Source organism: Perognathus longimembris, chromosome 20 (genome assembly GCF_023159225.1).
Source record: "Perognathus longimembris pacificus isolate PPM17 chromosome 20, ASM2315922v1, whole genome shotgun sequence".
Taxonomy (NCBI): domain Eukaryota; kingdom Metazoa; phylum Chordata; class Mammalia; order Rodentia; family Heteromyidae; genus Perognathus; species Perognathus longimembris.
Window position 1 is genome coordinate 41647625 of NC_063180.1, and position 15910 is coordinate 41663534.

The following is a 15910-nucleotide window of genomic DNA, read 5'->3' on the forward strand; positions in this document are numbered from 1 at the left end:
TTGTATCGGTTACAGAAACCCTCCCCTGTGATGACTTCCGGTGAAGAGAAGCCTCGAGCCTAGGGAAGTTCCTAATGATAACGCGCATTCTTTCTTTGAGTCTGTGGGAAACTTTCCCCTGGCCTTTCTCAATGCCTGTGTGTGATTTCTGTCTTCCCCTTTGGAACCGCGCAGGTGAAAGTCCTTCTTGGTCACAGAGTGATCCAGGTCGCCTGTGGGAGTAGAGATGCGCAGACGCTGGCTCTGACAGATGAAGGCGAGTCTCTTGAAATGACCCCAAGTTCCTGGGTGCGGAGGAATGTTGTGGAACACTGGCCTAACGTAGGACTATGCTTTAAATCTAGGTTTGGTGTTTTCATGGGGTGATGGTGACTTCGGAAAACTGGGCCGGGGAGGAAGTGAAGGCTGTAACATTCCCCAGAACATTGAGAGACTGAACGGCCAGGGTGTGTGCCAGATCGAATGCGGAGCTCAGTTCTCCTTGGCCCTCACCAAGTCAGGAGTGGTCTGGACGTGGTACGTAAACTTCCTTACTGTCACCAATGTATTTATGCTCTGCCTCAGCCTCCCCGCCCCTCCCCCTCCTGCTCAGCCAGGGCCACTGTGAACTCTTTAGACTCACCCAGGCATCTTTGATTAAGTTGGGATAAGTTTATCTTAAGTTGGGAATCATGGCAACATTCCAAGAAGAAACTTCCCATCATAAATGGATCTTTTCTTTCTTTTTTTTTTTTTCTTTTGCCAGTCCTGGTGTTCAAACTCAGGGCCTGGGTACTGTCTCTAAGCTCTTTTTTGCTGAAGGCTAGCACTCTACCACTTGAGCCACATTGCCGACTCCAACTTTTGCTGTGTTTAAGTGGAGAAAAGAGTGTCAGGGACTTTCCTGCCCAAAGCTGGCTTTGAACCAGGATCCTCAGATCTCAGCCTCCTAAGTAGCTAGGATTCCAGGCGTGAGCCACCAACACCCAGCTTAAGTGGATCGTTTAAAAGGCATCTATGTAGAAAACTTTTAGGCCACTTGCCTTTCCTGTTTCAGAGTTTCTTCTGCTTCTTCACTTCTCTGGAAGCCTAATGATGAAAATGAGGATAAAAATAAATGTTTGCATCCTTTGATCCTGGAAATATTGAGTACATATTGATGAAAATTAATTTTATTGAAGTGCACAAGTGTGGGTGCCAAGACTGACCTTAGATGGTGTGCCTGGCCTTAAAGCCACTGTCTTGACAGTATCAAAAAATAGTACTGGGGCTGGGGATATGGCCTAGTGGCAAGAGTGCTTGCCTCGCATACATGAAGCCCTGGGTTCAATTCCCCAGCACCACATATACAGAAAACGGCCAGGGGTGGCGCTGTGGCTCAAGTGGCGGAGAGCTAGCCTTGAGCAAAAAAGAAGCCAGGGGCAGTGCTCAGGCTCTGAGTCCAAGGCCCAGGACTGGCAAAAAAAAAAAATAGTACTAGAGGCATGACTCAAGTGGTAGAGCGCCAGCCATGAGTAAAAAAGCCAAGTGAGAGCGTGAGACCCTGCATTCAAAACAACCAAAAACACACACCATAGCGTGTTGAAAAAGACTGCTAGCATACTAGAGGATCGAGTTTTCTGTTTTGCCTGGTTTTTAATCTCTTTATACAACATCTAAAATAGTAACTTAAATATTGTATTGAACACAGTATTAAGGATCTTGTTAACTGGATTAATGAGGTTAATTTGAGTTTGGGATTTATACTTTTGGAAGGTAAGCTCAAAGACATTGAGTGCTTTGTATGATGTTATTACTCAAATGGCTCTTAAAAAAAATGTGAGTGAAGGTGTCTTTGTATAGCATTGTGACACTGTAACCCTCCAGTAACACTCGCACTGTTGCCTTCCTCTCAGGGGGAAGGGGGACTATTTCAGGCTCGGCCACGGATCGGACGTGCATGTGCGGAAGCCACAAGTGGTGGAAGGGCTGAGAGGGAAGAAGATAGTGCACGTGGCTGTTGGAGCACTGCATTGCCTGGCAGTCACAGACTCAGGGCAGGTAAGGCCACAAATGCCCTTGCCGGGGGTGGGGGGGGGGCGGCCCTCCTGAAGTACAAGTGACAGCACTGCCCTTGTCTTGTCAAGGCTGTATGTAACCCTCATGCTACGCTTGGTAGCATGTACCTGTAATCTTACTACTCAGGAGGCTGAGACAAGAGGATCATATGCTCCAGGCCAGCCTGTGCTCTATGCTACATGGCAGGACTCTATCTCTAAAACAGAAAAAAAAAAATTAAAAGTGGGAGGGTGAAATCAGGAGGATCATAGTTCCAAGGCCAGCTCAGGTAGGTGAGACTTCCATCTCAACAGAAAAGAGGCATGGTGATATGTGCCTGTCATCCAGCTGTGGTAGGAACCTCCAATAGGCAGATCACACCTGGGCAAGAAGTGAGAGCCTATCTCGAAACTAACCAGCATAGCAGGGTGCCAGTGATTCACAACTATAATTATAGCTAATCAGTAGAATAAGGTACTAAGAATCGCAGTTGGAGGCCAGCCCTGGCAGACAAATCTGAACGACTCCAAAAAAATCGGGAAGCTGGGCACTGGTGGCGCATGCCAGGAATCCAAGCCACTCAGAAGGCTAAGATCTGAGGGCTGAGGTTCAAAGCCAGCCCAGGTAGGAAAGTCTGTGAGACTCTTACCTCCAAAGTGTACTGTGGCTCAAGCAGTAGAGCCCCAGCCTTGAGCAAAAAAGGCAAGGGACAGCACTGAGGCCTTGAGTTCAAGCCCCAGTATTTTTAAAAACACACACACACACACACACACACACACACACACACACACAGAAAAAAAAAGCTGGCTGGAGGCATGGCCCAAATAGAGCAGCAGCTAAGCAAGCAAGTTATAGGCTTTGAGTTCAAACTGCAGTATAGCACAATAAATAAAACCCTCCATGAAATAAGATAGATCTTAATGCTTGACAAGCCATAGGCTGGAACGGTGTCCATTTGGTTCACTAGCATATCAGCTCCATCGCCAGCACCGGTTAGGTATTAAGGTTCCTTTTTCCCTACATCTTCACAATCATTTGTTATTTGTTTTCTTGATTGGTAAACATTTTCATGTTAAATTTTCCTCGTTTTGTAAGATTATGAGATGATGGTATTATTAAGCATTCAGTTCTCCCAAGTACCACGATAGGGACTTTTAAGCGTTTTCAAGTAAGTTTTGAGAAAATCATCTGAGATGTTGAAAATAACTCTGTCTTTCCCCCACCCCCCTTCCTCTCCAGGTATATGCATGGGGTGACAATGACCATGGTCAGCAGGGCAATGGCACAACCACAGTTAACAGAAAGCCCACCCTGGTGCAAGGATTAGAAGGCCAGAAGATCACTCGCGTGGCTTGCGGGTCGTCTCACAGCGTGGCATGGACAACAGTGGACGTGGCCACGCCCTCAGTCCACGAGCCCGTCCTCTTCCAGACTGCACGAGACCCATTAGGGGCTTCCTATTTAGGTACTACAGATTGGGTCTTCACTGAAATCCTTCTGTAGATTACAGCAATGCTTTAGATTTAACAGTGTTTACATCAACTCCTCCACATTTGGCCCAGTAGTTGACATGGTCAGTCTCAGGGTATAGTTGTTCTTTTCTCTGTTTTTTTTTTTTGTTTGTTTGTTTTTTGTTTTGGGCCAGTCCTGGGGCTTGGACTCAGGGCCTGAGCACTGTCCCTGGCTTCTTCTTACTCAAGGCTAGCACTCTGCCACTTGAGCCACAGCGCCACTTCTGGCCATTTTCTATATATGTGGTGCTGGGGAATCGAACCCAGGGTCTCATGTATACGAGGTAAGCACTCTTGCCACTAGGCCATATCCCCAGCCCCTCTGGTGTTTTTTTTTTTTAATAAATATAATTGTGATATTGTAGCCTTTTGCATTTCTGTATAACTTGTGGAATCAGGTTTATTGTTGTTGGTGTTTTGTTTTGTTTTTAATAAATCAGCCTGCTTAGCATTTGATCAGTATTGGGTTGAAACAGTTTGGGAAAGATGGACATCTTTTTATAATCCTAGACTTTCCATCCCTTGAGAACTGTTTCTCCTGATCAAGGGCATCACTGACCTGTCCTTGGGTCCCCTCCTTCCGCTGAGGCCTGGAAATTTCCAGGGCTATTAGCTGGGATGTATGTCTGAGGAGACTGTTGAATGATGAACATTTCTGTTTGTTGTAAATTTACTTTTTAAAGGCTTTACAATTTTTTGGTAGTTTTACTGAAAATACTTTTTTTCCATAAGAGTATTGTGATGGTTTTATTTTTTTTAACCCAGAATATCTGTTAATGAACTACATCATATTTATGAAATGGCAAAATACATGCCATACTATGTTTTAAAGCATGAAGGATCTGATCTGATATTGTAGTAAACACAGTATTAAGGATCTTGTTAACTGGATTAATGAGCTTGGGATTTATACTTTTGGAAGGTAAGCTCAAAGACATTGAGTGGGTCTTCAAAACAGAACCTAGGTTTTCGTTTTCCTGTTTCAGGTGTGCCTTCCGATGCTGATTCTTCTGCCTCCAGTAACAAAATAAGCGGTGCAAATAATTCTAAGCCAAATCGCCCTTCTCTCGCAAAGATCCTGCTCTCCTTGGATGGAAACCTGGCCAAACAGCAGGCCTTATCACATATTCTTACAGCCCTGCAAATCATGTACGCCAGGTAGGCCTGCGTGCTAGTTTTGGAAATCTCCCGTTTTGTATGCATGTGGTTTCATAGTACTTGATTGACTAAATGTGCTCCAAAATGTTGTATCACTGCAGTAGTGGGATCCTTTAATAGTAGCGTTGTGCGTATTTTACTGGGTGTTAAAATACCGATGAGGCTCAATTCTGAAAAATGCAGCTGTGTTCATGTCAGAGGAATGTAGTTGCTACGGTGTGAGATGATACACAATCTTATTAAAGTCTGGAATAGACTTTTTAGGGTATAGCCACTGGATATGTGGCACTGATGTCCAGGTGTGTTACTAAAATTCTTTTACACATATCCTATAAAAGCAGTGACATGCTTCAGCGAGTGTTTGTCCCATCTTTCGATTTGCTGTCCGACTATGGGAAACGCTCAGCTCACCACCAACTTGGCTTTGTGTTCCGACAGAGACGCGGTGGTCAGGGCCCTGATGCCAGCCAGCATGCTCGCCCCTGTGGAATGCCCCTCGTTCTCCTCCTCCTCGGCACCCACTTCCGACGCATCTGCCGTGGGCAGCCCCATGGCTGCAGAGGAGGGCGTGCTGGCTCCCGACATGGAGGACAGAGTCAGTCCAAATCCGTGGCAAGATAAGAGAGAGGTAAAAACGGATCTCAAAGCAATTAGAAAGCAAAAACTATTTTTCCCTTCTTGGTGTCTAAGGAAATCTCAATTTTCCTGTCCTTTAAGTTAGGCTGGTTTTTGCGGGGGGTGGGGGGTTGCCTGCTACTTTCTTTTTTTCTTTTTGCCAGTCCTGGGGCTTGAACTCAGGGCCTGGGTGCTGTCCCTGAGCTTCTACCCTGAGCTTCTAGCCCTCTACTACTTGAGCCACACTTCTGGCCTTTTCTGAGTAGGATATTAGAAATGAGTCTCACAGAGTTTCCTGCCCAGGCTGCCTTTGAACTGTGATCCTCAGATCTCAGCGTCCTGAGTAGCTAGGATGACAGGGGTGAGCCACCAGTGCTCGGCATGCCTCCTACTTTGGACTTGGAACCTAAATTAGAAAATATATTCTGTTTAAATGTGATTTATTAGTGTTGAGATAAAAGTAGCTTTATGCTTTAAAAAAAAGTCATTCAGTGCAATTGTCAGACCTGAAGATCTGAAAGTCAGACATTTTGTAACATGTTTGGGGAATGATCCAACCTGGACGATATCTGAGTTCAGTTTAGTGTGATTCGTGTGACCTGCTGTGAATAGCTGTAGATTTCCCTAGAAATATAAATGTGCTCAACTACACAGGGCAGTTGTAGGCCCACTGGGGAGGGAGCTGGTATGTGGCTCTGTAAAGAGTCTTGATATGGCTGCTGGAAAAATATGGAAAATTCCAGATGGCCTCAGGAAGCTATGGATAAGGCATTTGGACCTGTGTAGGAAGCATCTTACACTGTTGAGCTTTTCCTCTGGTGTGTCCTCCAATTAGATTGTCTCCTCCGAAGATGCTGTGACCCCTTGTGCGGTGACCCCGTCGGCACCCTCAGCCTCCTCTCGGCCTTTCATCCCCGTGACAGATGACCCGGGAGCTGCCAGCATCATCGCAGAAACCATGACGAAAACCAAAGAGGTCAGGGGGCATTCTCCGTCAGCTTTCTTTATGACATGATCTTAAATGTGCACAGAAGTCGCAGAAATAGTGAGTTAGAACAGGGTCCACGCCATAGGCCTTTCACCTCAAGTCTGTGGCTGGTAGCTTTTCAGAAACATGGGTGGGAATGCTAGGCTGGAAGTTCTGTCACCTCACGTTGCTCAGTGTATTTGAATGTCAGTGGCTTTTATATAATATTGTTTCCAAACAATCCAAAGAACCAGAGAGTCCAGGTAATATATTACATACATGCAAAGGAATCACTTTAAATTAGAACTAGGAAATAATTGTGGACAAGATCTATGTAAAATATATGAAATTCTAGTGTAAAATCTAACTGATTGAAAATTCCCAAGTATATCTGATCAGAGAAAGGTTTTATGTGGTACAACTTCATCCCAGATATGTGTATGATACAAACCTGGTTACAGTAGTGAACTATCTCTCTCTTTTTATTATTTCTTTTTTTTTTTTTTTTTTTTTTTGGCGAGGGGTTATAGCATTTCTCTGACACATACTGCTAGTACTTTGTAAAACAGTTTATTGGTCTTGAGAACCTGGCACCTTGCCTGGTGGGGCCTGCCATTTCTTAATTAATCTGATATTGCATGTCCCTTTCTCGTTGGTGGTAATATGTCCTGTGAGTTCCTAGGTAACCTGGTGAATCTCTTAATTCCTAACTTGTTGTTCTGCATTGTAATTACGGATTATCACTTAATTTAGGATGTTGAAAGCCACAATAAAACATCAGGCCCAGAGCCTCAGTCCTTGGATGAGTTTACCAGTCTATTGATCACAGATGACACCCGAGTGGTGGTGGACCTGCTCAAGCTGTCGGTGTGCAGCCGGGCTGGCGACAGGGGCAGGGATGTGCTCTCAGCTGTGCTATCTGGCATGGGCACTGCCTACCCGCAGGTGAGTGATAGGAGGGTGGGCCTTCCCTGCAAGAGACACACCACTATTCTCGTGTGTGCATGTGTGTGTGCACGCCAGTAGTTCAGCTTGAACTCTCGTTGGGCCTTATCTTTCAAGGCTGTAGCTATCACTTGGGCCACACCTCCACTGCAAGAGCACAAGGCTCTGAGTTCAAGCCTTGGTATTAGTACACACACACACACACACACACACACACACACACACACACACTTGGATAAAGAACTTTGATTTTTAAATAACTCCCAATATTTGCTATGTTACATAGAACTCTACCAGATGTCATTGTAGAGCAGAGAATAGGGATTACCTTTACATAATGGCCCCCGTTGTGTTGATGTTTTCAGTTCCTTGTCTGAAGTATTCTGCCACAGTTGGGCCTGAATGGTTGAAAGGTTCTTGATTCCGGCCCCCGCTCCCTTGCCACCCGGTGCCTTCATGGATGTGGGTCAGCCTCATCACTTCCTGTTTCTTCCCCAGGTGGCAGACATGTTGTTGGAGCTTTGCGTCACTGAATTGGAAGACGTCGCCACAGACTCCCAGAGCGGCCGGCTTTCCTCACAGCCTGTGGTGGTGGAGAGCAGCCACCCCTACACCGACGACACCTCCACCAGTGGCACAGTGAAGATCCCGGGTACGTGGTCCAATCCCTACTTCATTCCGCATGGAACAGCCATCTCCTTTTTATAGGGGGAAAAGTGACAGAATTGTTTTTCCTACCTTTATTTTGTTTTCGTTTTGGTTGTACTAGAGTTTTGATCTCAGGACCGTAGGCCTGCTAAACAGTTGTGTCGTTAGAGCCTACCCTGTGTGTTCTTTTTTATGTTGATTCTTTTTAGGATAAGGTCTTGCTTTATGCCCTGGCCATCATGGACTGTGATCTTCCTAGTTGTAGTTTATTTTGTTCCTGGAATAGCAGGTGTGCACCACTGTTCCCAGACATTGTGCTTCCGTTGTAGCTTGGGATGACAGGTGTGGGCCACTATGTCCAGCCATTGATTGAGAAGGAGTCTCGTGATTCTGCCCAGGCTGACCTCAAAACATGATCCCCTAATCTCTGCCTTCTAAGTAATTAGGACTACAGATTTGGTCACCATAGCCTTGTAACCAAGATCAGATTTAAAGGACACTGTGCCAACTCCCAGAAGTATTCCAGTATCCTCCTGAAAAGATGCTGTTCCAGTGTCAAGCCATCCAAACAGGATCGTTGCCCAAATGTACATCTTGGTCTTCTTACTTCTTACTATGCATTCACTCATTCTTTCATTCGTGTGAGTGTGTGTGTGTGTGTGTGTGTGTGTGTGTGTGTGTGTGTGTGGTATTGAGGCTTGAACTGATGACTTCATGCTCTCACTTAGCTTTTTGACTCAAGGCTGGTGCTATACTACTTGAGACATACCTCCACTTCCACCTTTTTTGCTGCTTCATTGGAGATAAGAGTCTCAGGAACTTTTCTACCTTTGCTAGTTTTCAGTCTCAATCTTCAAATCTCTCCCTCCTGAGTAGCTGGGATAATAAATGGGCACCAGCCATGCCAGGTTTTGGGGGTGGTTTTTTTTGACAGTTCACCTGTAAAGGCACTCAGACCATCAACTACTGAGTTTTCCCCTTCGGCCTGGATCTGCTGCCCGAATACTCCTGCCACAGTTCAGCATGCTTTCCAGTGGACTGGCCCCTAACTCAAAGGCCTTCTTGCTTCAACCCTGTGGCAAGTTGGTGGTGACCAACCTCAGCACTTCATGCCTGCATGTCTCTCTCTGTGAAGTCAGCAGTTTCTATTGCTCATCATTGAGACCATTAACTTCTCAATTATTAGTGAGAGTACTTTATAAAGATGTATTTCTTCTCATCTTTTAGTTGACTATGAAGGGGCACTATCTTTATAAGAAAGGCAAGATAAAAGCTTGATCTTTTCTCTCTTCACCAGTTTTCAAAATTATGAATCCAATCCCTATTAACACTTTGAAAATATTCAGTTCCTTTTTTTATTTTTTTTCCTCTTAATCTATTTATTACTATTGTAAAGGTGATGTGAAGAGGGGTTACAATTATATAAGTCAGATAACGAGTACATTTCTTTTTCAACAATGTCACCCCTTCCTTCACTCTCTCCCCGTTTTTCCCTCCGGTACCCACTGATAAGTTGTATAGTTCATTTTCAACATAGTGTCTAGTGAGTATCACTGTTGCATTTGTTCACCCTTTGTCCCACCATTTCTTACCCTCCCAAAGACAGATAAATAAACAAATAAGACAAAAGGAAAAGAAAACAAACAGCAACAAAGAAGGGGAAAAAATCTTGTTTCCTAGAGTTCAGTTGATGATTTTTATGTCATTATAAAGGCATGGGTGGAGACGTATGTATGGGTTTAATCCCAGATTTCTAGTTCATCTGTTCTGTCTGTGCCTTTTCTTCCATATCAGATCCTGATTCCAAGACGAGATGATAAAATATCTCGTAGTTGTTCATTTGCTTTAGGCAGTATCATGCGTGCAACAAACTTGGGATGCAATTTAAAAACTGCCAATATCAATACAACCACTGAAAACATTAAAAACAATTGTTACAGGATATCTTCCATAAGCTCTTTCAAACTTAGGCTCTGAGCATACTGGCTGTTCCACACTATGCTTTCTTTTGCTCATCATGTAGTTTAAATTTTGTTCCATTTATTTCTTTCCTCTGCAGTCCTCCAGGTCAGGCTTATCCGTGAGGGTCTGTGTCTTTTAAAGGTTGCTTTTCTGGGTACTAAATCTTTGAATCATGTACTCTTCCTCTATGAAAATGTGATCGTGGTAATTAATTTTTTTCCTTGCAAATAGTGTGCTTTTTTTTCAGTAATTTCATTAGAATGTGTTTTCATATTGGTTATTTAAAGTGATCTCAGATCAGGCTTCAACGTAGTTCCACACCTCTTCATCAGGACATTTTTGTGAAATACAGTTTATACTGTTCATTTCCCTTGCTTCATTCTCATTTCTGGTGAAATTTGGTGATTACTTGGGCCTTTTAGATTTAATGTTGGCTACTTCCTCTCTCTGATGTTGTTTTTCTTCTTTAAAAAAAATCTTCCTTGCTTTTGTCTGTTATGCTTTTTGGATCCGTGGCTTTTTCTAGTTTAAGTCTGAATTTTGGAATTTTGAACTTATAGTTATTTCATGAGTTTTAGCATTTTTCCCCTAATTGTTATTATGTTGTTAGTATGTTATTATGGTCTCTCCTGTATTGTACCATTTTTCTACTTTCTTTCAACTTGTTTTGAGGTGATAGATGGCAGTTTGGATATGTTTTGTTTAATACACTTGGCCTGCTTTTGTTACTTTGGTTCTGTTTGCTTTTTAAGTAATTTGGCATTTCATTTAGCTTTAATACCTTTATCTTCTTCATTTTTGCGTGGTTAATTTTCTACAAGTTCACAACTTTTAGGATGAGGTAGAGTTCAGAAAACATTACTTGAAAAAAATTTAGAGTTGTTATTCTTTTATAATACAAGTTTATAAAAGGTATTTCCACCCATCAATCACCTAAGACAAAAATCGATGTCCTTCCTCCCCTTTTCTGTTTCTCTTACTTCCTGTCTAGTCAGCCAGCAAGGTCTGTCCCTTCCCCCAGCTTTTAAAATAAACTCCAAATTCAGTCATTGCTGATCAGTCCAGGCCAACCTGTCTGGTATTAAATGGTTTTTACATGGTTATTACATGGTTTATTATACCAGCATTGTGTGCTTTCTTGGTTCCACTCCCCTCTCTTCACAGACAAAAACCAGACCAGCCTGTCAGTCTTCTGCATGCACCCCATTAATGCATCCTTGCAACCTTAGAATGGGATCTGAACCCTTGCATGAAGTCAGTCCTCCATCTCCCCTTCCCTCCCATGCCTCTTGCCTGGCATTGCCTAATTGCCCTCTGCTAGTCCTTAAAGATATTTCAGCCTGAAGGAAAACACTTATTTCCTATTCAGAATATCTCTGACCTCAAATATGTGTGTTTTCACAACAAGCAGCAATTCTCTGTGTTTCTGTGGATACCGAGTATCCCACAATTCAACTTAGTTCTGACGTTACCTAGAGAAGCTAGAACTTAGGTGTTCAGTCGCATGTGATGACTCCTACTACTTCAGACAACTTAATACCCTTGCTCTCTAGATGACCTTGACTTCCATTTATTAACGTGACTACAAATCAGAGGTTCCCATAAACCATTTCATCTTAGCTTTCTGTCATTAAAAGACTTGAGATTACCAATTTATAAAGAGAGTTTCCTTTTGCCCACAGCTTTAGAGATTCTAGAACAAGACTGATTGGCCCCTTTGCTTTAGCACGTCAGGGTGGGAGTAGATGGAGCAAAATTACTTAGAAAGCAAAGACACAGAGACACAGAGGATGGAGCTGGAGTCACAACTGGTTTCCGGAGCACCCCTAGGTCCCCTTTAGCTAAGATCCACTACCACAAGGATCCATCTGCTTTTTAAAAGTTTATAACGTCTCTCAATAGTGACCATAACACATAAGATTTTGAGGAAGGGTCAAGATTTGAGCTACAGCACCCGGCCTCCTTACTGTTTGGGGGCTTAGGGGTGGGGGATGAAGTGGGGGGGGGGGGCGGGTTGTGCCTGTCCTGGGGCTTGAACTCCAGCTTTACTTTAAGGCTGGCACTCTACTCTCTGAGCCACAGCTCTTCTTCCAGCTTTTTGGCGGTTAATTAGAGGTAAGATTCTCAAGGACTTTCCTGCCCCAGCTGGCTTAGAACCTTGATCCTCAGAGCTCAGCCTTCTGAGTAGCTGGGATGACACAGCCACCCCAGCTTCTGTCCTCGTGTTTCATAAATTGCATACATTAGCTTTCTCTGACGAGTGGAGTTGCAGAATGCAAACTTGCCCTGAGGTGCGTGTCCTGACCTTTCAGCCCAAGGTCATACTCTTCTGATGGGGCTGATACGAAGGAGGGCGGTCAGGCTTAGTTTTGTGGCCTAGAAGCCAGTTCTCTATTAATTCCTAAACATCGCTTTCCTCTCCCTGTTTCTCCACAGCACTCTGTGACTTGCGCTTGCTACCCGGGAATGGTCACTCTGTTCTCTGCTTGCTTGTCCTCCAGGTGCAGAAGGCCTCAGGGTGGAATTTGACAGGCAGTGCTCCACAGAGAGGCGTCACGATCCTCTCACGGTCATGGATGGTGTCAATAGAATCGTGTCTGTGCGGTCAGGTGAGGAAGGAAGGTAGAGCTCTGCCTCTCCAGTGGAACCGTTGGTGTGTGTAGCACAGGACGCTGCTGCTTCATTCTGCGCATGCTCTAAGGAAGGAGCCGTGAAGTATTTAGCTGTGAAATGCAGTCGGCTTTCTTTTCCTCTTCCCGATACTTTGACATTATCTCCGTGGTCTGTGGTCTGTGGCTCACACCACTGACGGTGGCATGAGAACTAGTCCTTGTTGGGAGACGACCAGCCTCCAGAGGGTTTTTTGTTTGTTTGTTTTTAGGGTTTCAGTTAAAAACTTGGCTCATAGAGTATTCTATCCGGCTGGCGGGCAGAGAACAGAGAAGGGGGTAGATGGGGGGGGGCGGGGTACTACGTGCCGTCTGCTTCTGCTCCACTGATGCACTCCATGTGGTCAAATGAGGGGCTAATGACCCCATCTTTTGAGATGCTAAATGCTCTGGGCATTGCAGAATTGGTGTCGGGGAATGCATGAGTATAGCTTTGTCAACTTTTTAAAAAATTATTATTTATCTCAAGCAAGGAGCAGCAAAGTTTCCCTATTTAAAAAAACAAAAACAACAACAAAAACCAGGTGGTAAACATCCGGGGTTGTAGGGTGTGTGTGGTCTCTTCCCTAACCTCTTACACACACTGTTTGGCTGTGAGTGGCTATGGCTATGTCTCAATTAAACTTTACTCACAAGGCATACTTGAAGCTCTTGGTGTAAAGCTTTGCACAACGTGGTGTGTTCACCATGAGGATGCATTTTGCAGGCACGCTGACCAGTGCGTGTCAGCCTGTGTTGTTAGGCGTGCTAGGTCTCTCTGCTTCCAATGCAAGGCCGTTGCTAGGCGGCTGCCGGAGCTCCTCTAGGACAAACAGGGGTAGGGTCTCTCTGGCTATTCTGAGATGCTCTCCACTGTGACAGGCTGCTCTGCTTCTCCCTGGAGAGCAGCCTCTTCCTGGCCATGCTAATAAGCTACACATGTAGGCCTTGTGAGAACGTGGGCTTTTTCTCCCATCACTTGATCACCTGCAGTCCCCAGAAAATGTCCCCATAGCCCTTCCTGGGAGCTTGCTGCTGGCCCTTCCAGCCTCTCATGCTGTGTCCTTCCTCCTATGTGTGATCACTCCCCTTTGGGATTGGCCTTTGTCAGGGCAATGTCCACCGGCCCTCAGTTTCCCCAGTACTTGGACTTGGTTTGGGTCTGGGGTTGAAGGAGCATCTGTCGAATAGATGGATTCGCATTCACTAAGTGTGGCGTCCCCGTGGGCTTGAACTTGAGAGAACTTGAGGTTGGAAGAGCCTGCTTATTTTCTCTGAGCCATGGTCTCAGTGACTTTGCCTGTTTGTCTCTAAGGAGTCTTCTGGGGTGGGTTGGCTGATGGAATGAACTAAAACCCAGGCCATACTTTTTCTCCTCCAGGTCGAGAGTGGTCAGACTGGTCCAGTGAGCTCCGTATCCCTGGGGATGAGCTCAAGTGGAAGTTCATCAGTGACGGGTCCGTGAATGGCTGGGGCTGGCGCTTCACGGTCTATCCCATCATGCCAGCCGCAGGTAAGGAAGACACTGCGGCCATCGAGATGTGGTGACTGGTTAAAATAGACAGCCAGAACCATGCACACTTTTCATTCGGTACCCTAAGGACTGCCTAACCCTGTGCTACAGGCCCTCCTAGGGCAAGCGTCAGGCCCCAGCAGCCCCCGGTGCCCTCCAGCTGGTGGAAACCAGCACTTACTTCACTCGGAGGGGAAACCAATTTGATGTTGGTAGCTTCTAGAGCGTCTCATTCACCGTTAAAATGTCAGCGTAGCCAGGTGCTGGTGGCTCACGCCTGTAATCCTGCCTACTGAGGAGGCTGAGGTCTGAGGATCACAATTGGAAGCCAGCCCAAGCAGGAAAGGCCATGAGACTCTTATCTCAAACAAACTAGTCAGAAAAAGCTGAAAGTGACACTGTTGCTCAAGTGGCGGAACGCTAGCCTTGAGCAAAAGAAGCACAGGGACAGCACCCGGCCCTGAGTTCAAGCCCAGGACCAGCACACATACACAGAAGTCAGTGTAAGAGACTGGCTCGTGTGACTTAGGCGGTGGAACTGTGGCACCCCTCACATTGCTCCATTCCCAATAGGTTTAGTGAATGGGTGGGTATTTCTCTAGGGAGTGGTTTTTGCCCTGTCACACCGGGCATTGATGGACCGTGCTCCTTCCCAGGCCCTAAGGACCTCCTCTCCGATCGCTGCGTCCTCTCCTGTCCATCCATGGACTTGGTGACGTGTCTCCTGGACTTCCGACTCAATCTCACCTCCAACCGAAGCATCGTCCCACGCCTCGCAGCCTCCCTGGCCGCATGCGCACAGCTGAGTGCCTTGGGTAAGCAGCGCCTCCGTAGTCACGTCTGTCTGATCGGCTGGAAGAATGTGGTCAGACTTCTGACGGTTCCTTTCTGCTTGTTTCAGCCGCCAGTCACAGGATGTGGGCTCTTCAGAGACTGAGGAGGCTGCTCACCACAGAATTTGGGCAGTCGATTAACATAAACAGGCTGCTGGGAGAAAATGATGGGGAAACAAGAGCCCTGGTATGCAGGATGGTATTACACGGATGGTTTCTAGAAGTGTGATGATGGAAGAATAAAATGTTGCTTTAATTATTGTTAGGAGGAGTTATGAAATTGCAGCTGAGCCTAAGGAGCCCTTGGTTCCATCCAGATTTCCCTTGTGTTGCTACATATATGAGGTTCAGGCTAGACTTTGAAGTCTGTGTATGGACCCTTATGAATATAGGACTGTATTGGTCTTCAAAGACAAGTCTGCCTGGCCACATCCCCTTTATTGTGCTGCATGAAATAGTTGCTGTTATGCTGCTCAAATGCAGAGACAGGCGGGATTTATACGCCCCAGAGGACCAGGTTGTAGGAGTTAGGTATACCGAAAGCGAGACCAAATATTTCCGAGGTGTATCCACTCCCCTTCTCCCACCTTTGCCTGTAGTTGCCTTTGTCCTACTTAAAAAGGTCTGGGCATTTTTAGGGGGGGACAGCATCATGAATCCACTGTCATCAGATTCCTGCAATCTTGTCTATTGTTCTTAAGAGTTTTACAGGCAGTGCTCTTGCTGCTTTGGTGAAAGGCCTTCCAGAAGCTTTGCAGAGGCAGTTTGAATATGAAGATCCTATTGTGAGAGGTGGCAAACAGCTGCTCCACAGCCCATTCTTCAAGGTAAGGTTTGGCTTGTTTTAAAGTGACAGTAGAGCAAGTTGCCTGGAAGAGCCACTGAGTGCTGTCATGGACCCAGTGCTGGGGTTCTAGGCCTCTTTTTTTCTTTTCTTTTCTTTTTTTTTAACCAGTCCCGGGTCTTGAACTCAGGGCCTGGGCACTGTCCCTGAGCTACTTTTTTTTTTTTTTTTTTTTTTTTTTGCCAGTCCTGGGCCTTGGACTCAGGGCCTGAGCACTGTCCCTGGCCTCTTCTTGCTCAAGGCTAGCACT

At 45.5% G+C, this 15910-nt stretch overlaps 1 protein-coding gene across 5 annotated transcripts in view; it reads left to right on the forward strand.

The window, feature by feature from the left end:
- Positions 1–15910, forward strand: part of Herc2 (HECT and RLD domain containing E3 ubiquitin protein ligase 2) — a 132653-nt gene that overhangs the window by 91948 nt on the left and 24795 nt on the right. For 4 of the 5 annotated variants that reach the window (XM_048329843.1, XM_048329844.1, XM_048329845.1 and 1 more), the window contains exons 62-75: positions 175–256; positions 345–516; positions 1875–2019; positions 3256–3481; positions 4514–4685; positions 5124–5313; positions 6136–6276; positions 7021–7212; positions 7711–7864; positions 12324–12431; positions 13852–13983; positions 14640–14798; positions 14885–15003; positions 15518–15643. In XM_048329843.1, coding sequence (XP_048185800.1) covers positions 175–256; positions 345–516; positions 1875–2019; positions 3256–3481; positions 4514–4685; positions 5124–5313; positions 6136–6276; positions 7021–7212; positions 7711–7864; positions 12324–12431; positions 13852–13983; positions 14640–14798; positions 14885–15003; positions 15518–15643 — 2118 coding nt within the window. The remainder of the gene's footprint in view (positions 1–174; positions 257–344; positions 517–1874; positions 2020–3255; positions 3482–4513; positions 4686–5123; positions 5314–6135; positions 6277–7020; positions 7213–7710; positions 7865–12323; positions 12432–13851; positions 13984–14639; positions 14799–14884; positions 15004–15517; positions 15644–15910) is intronic. The other variant, XM_048329848.1, reaches the window with a different exon arrangement.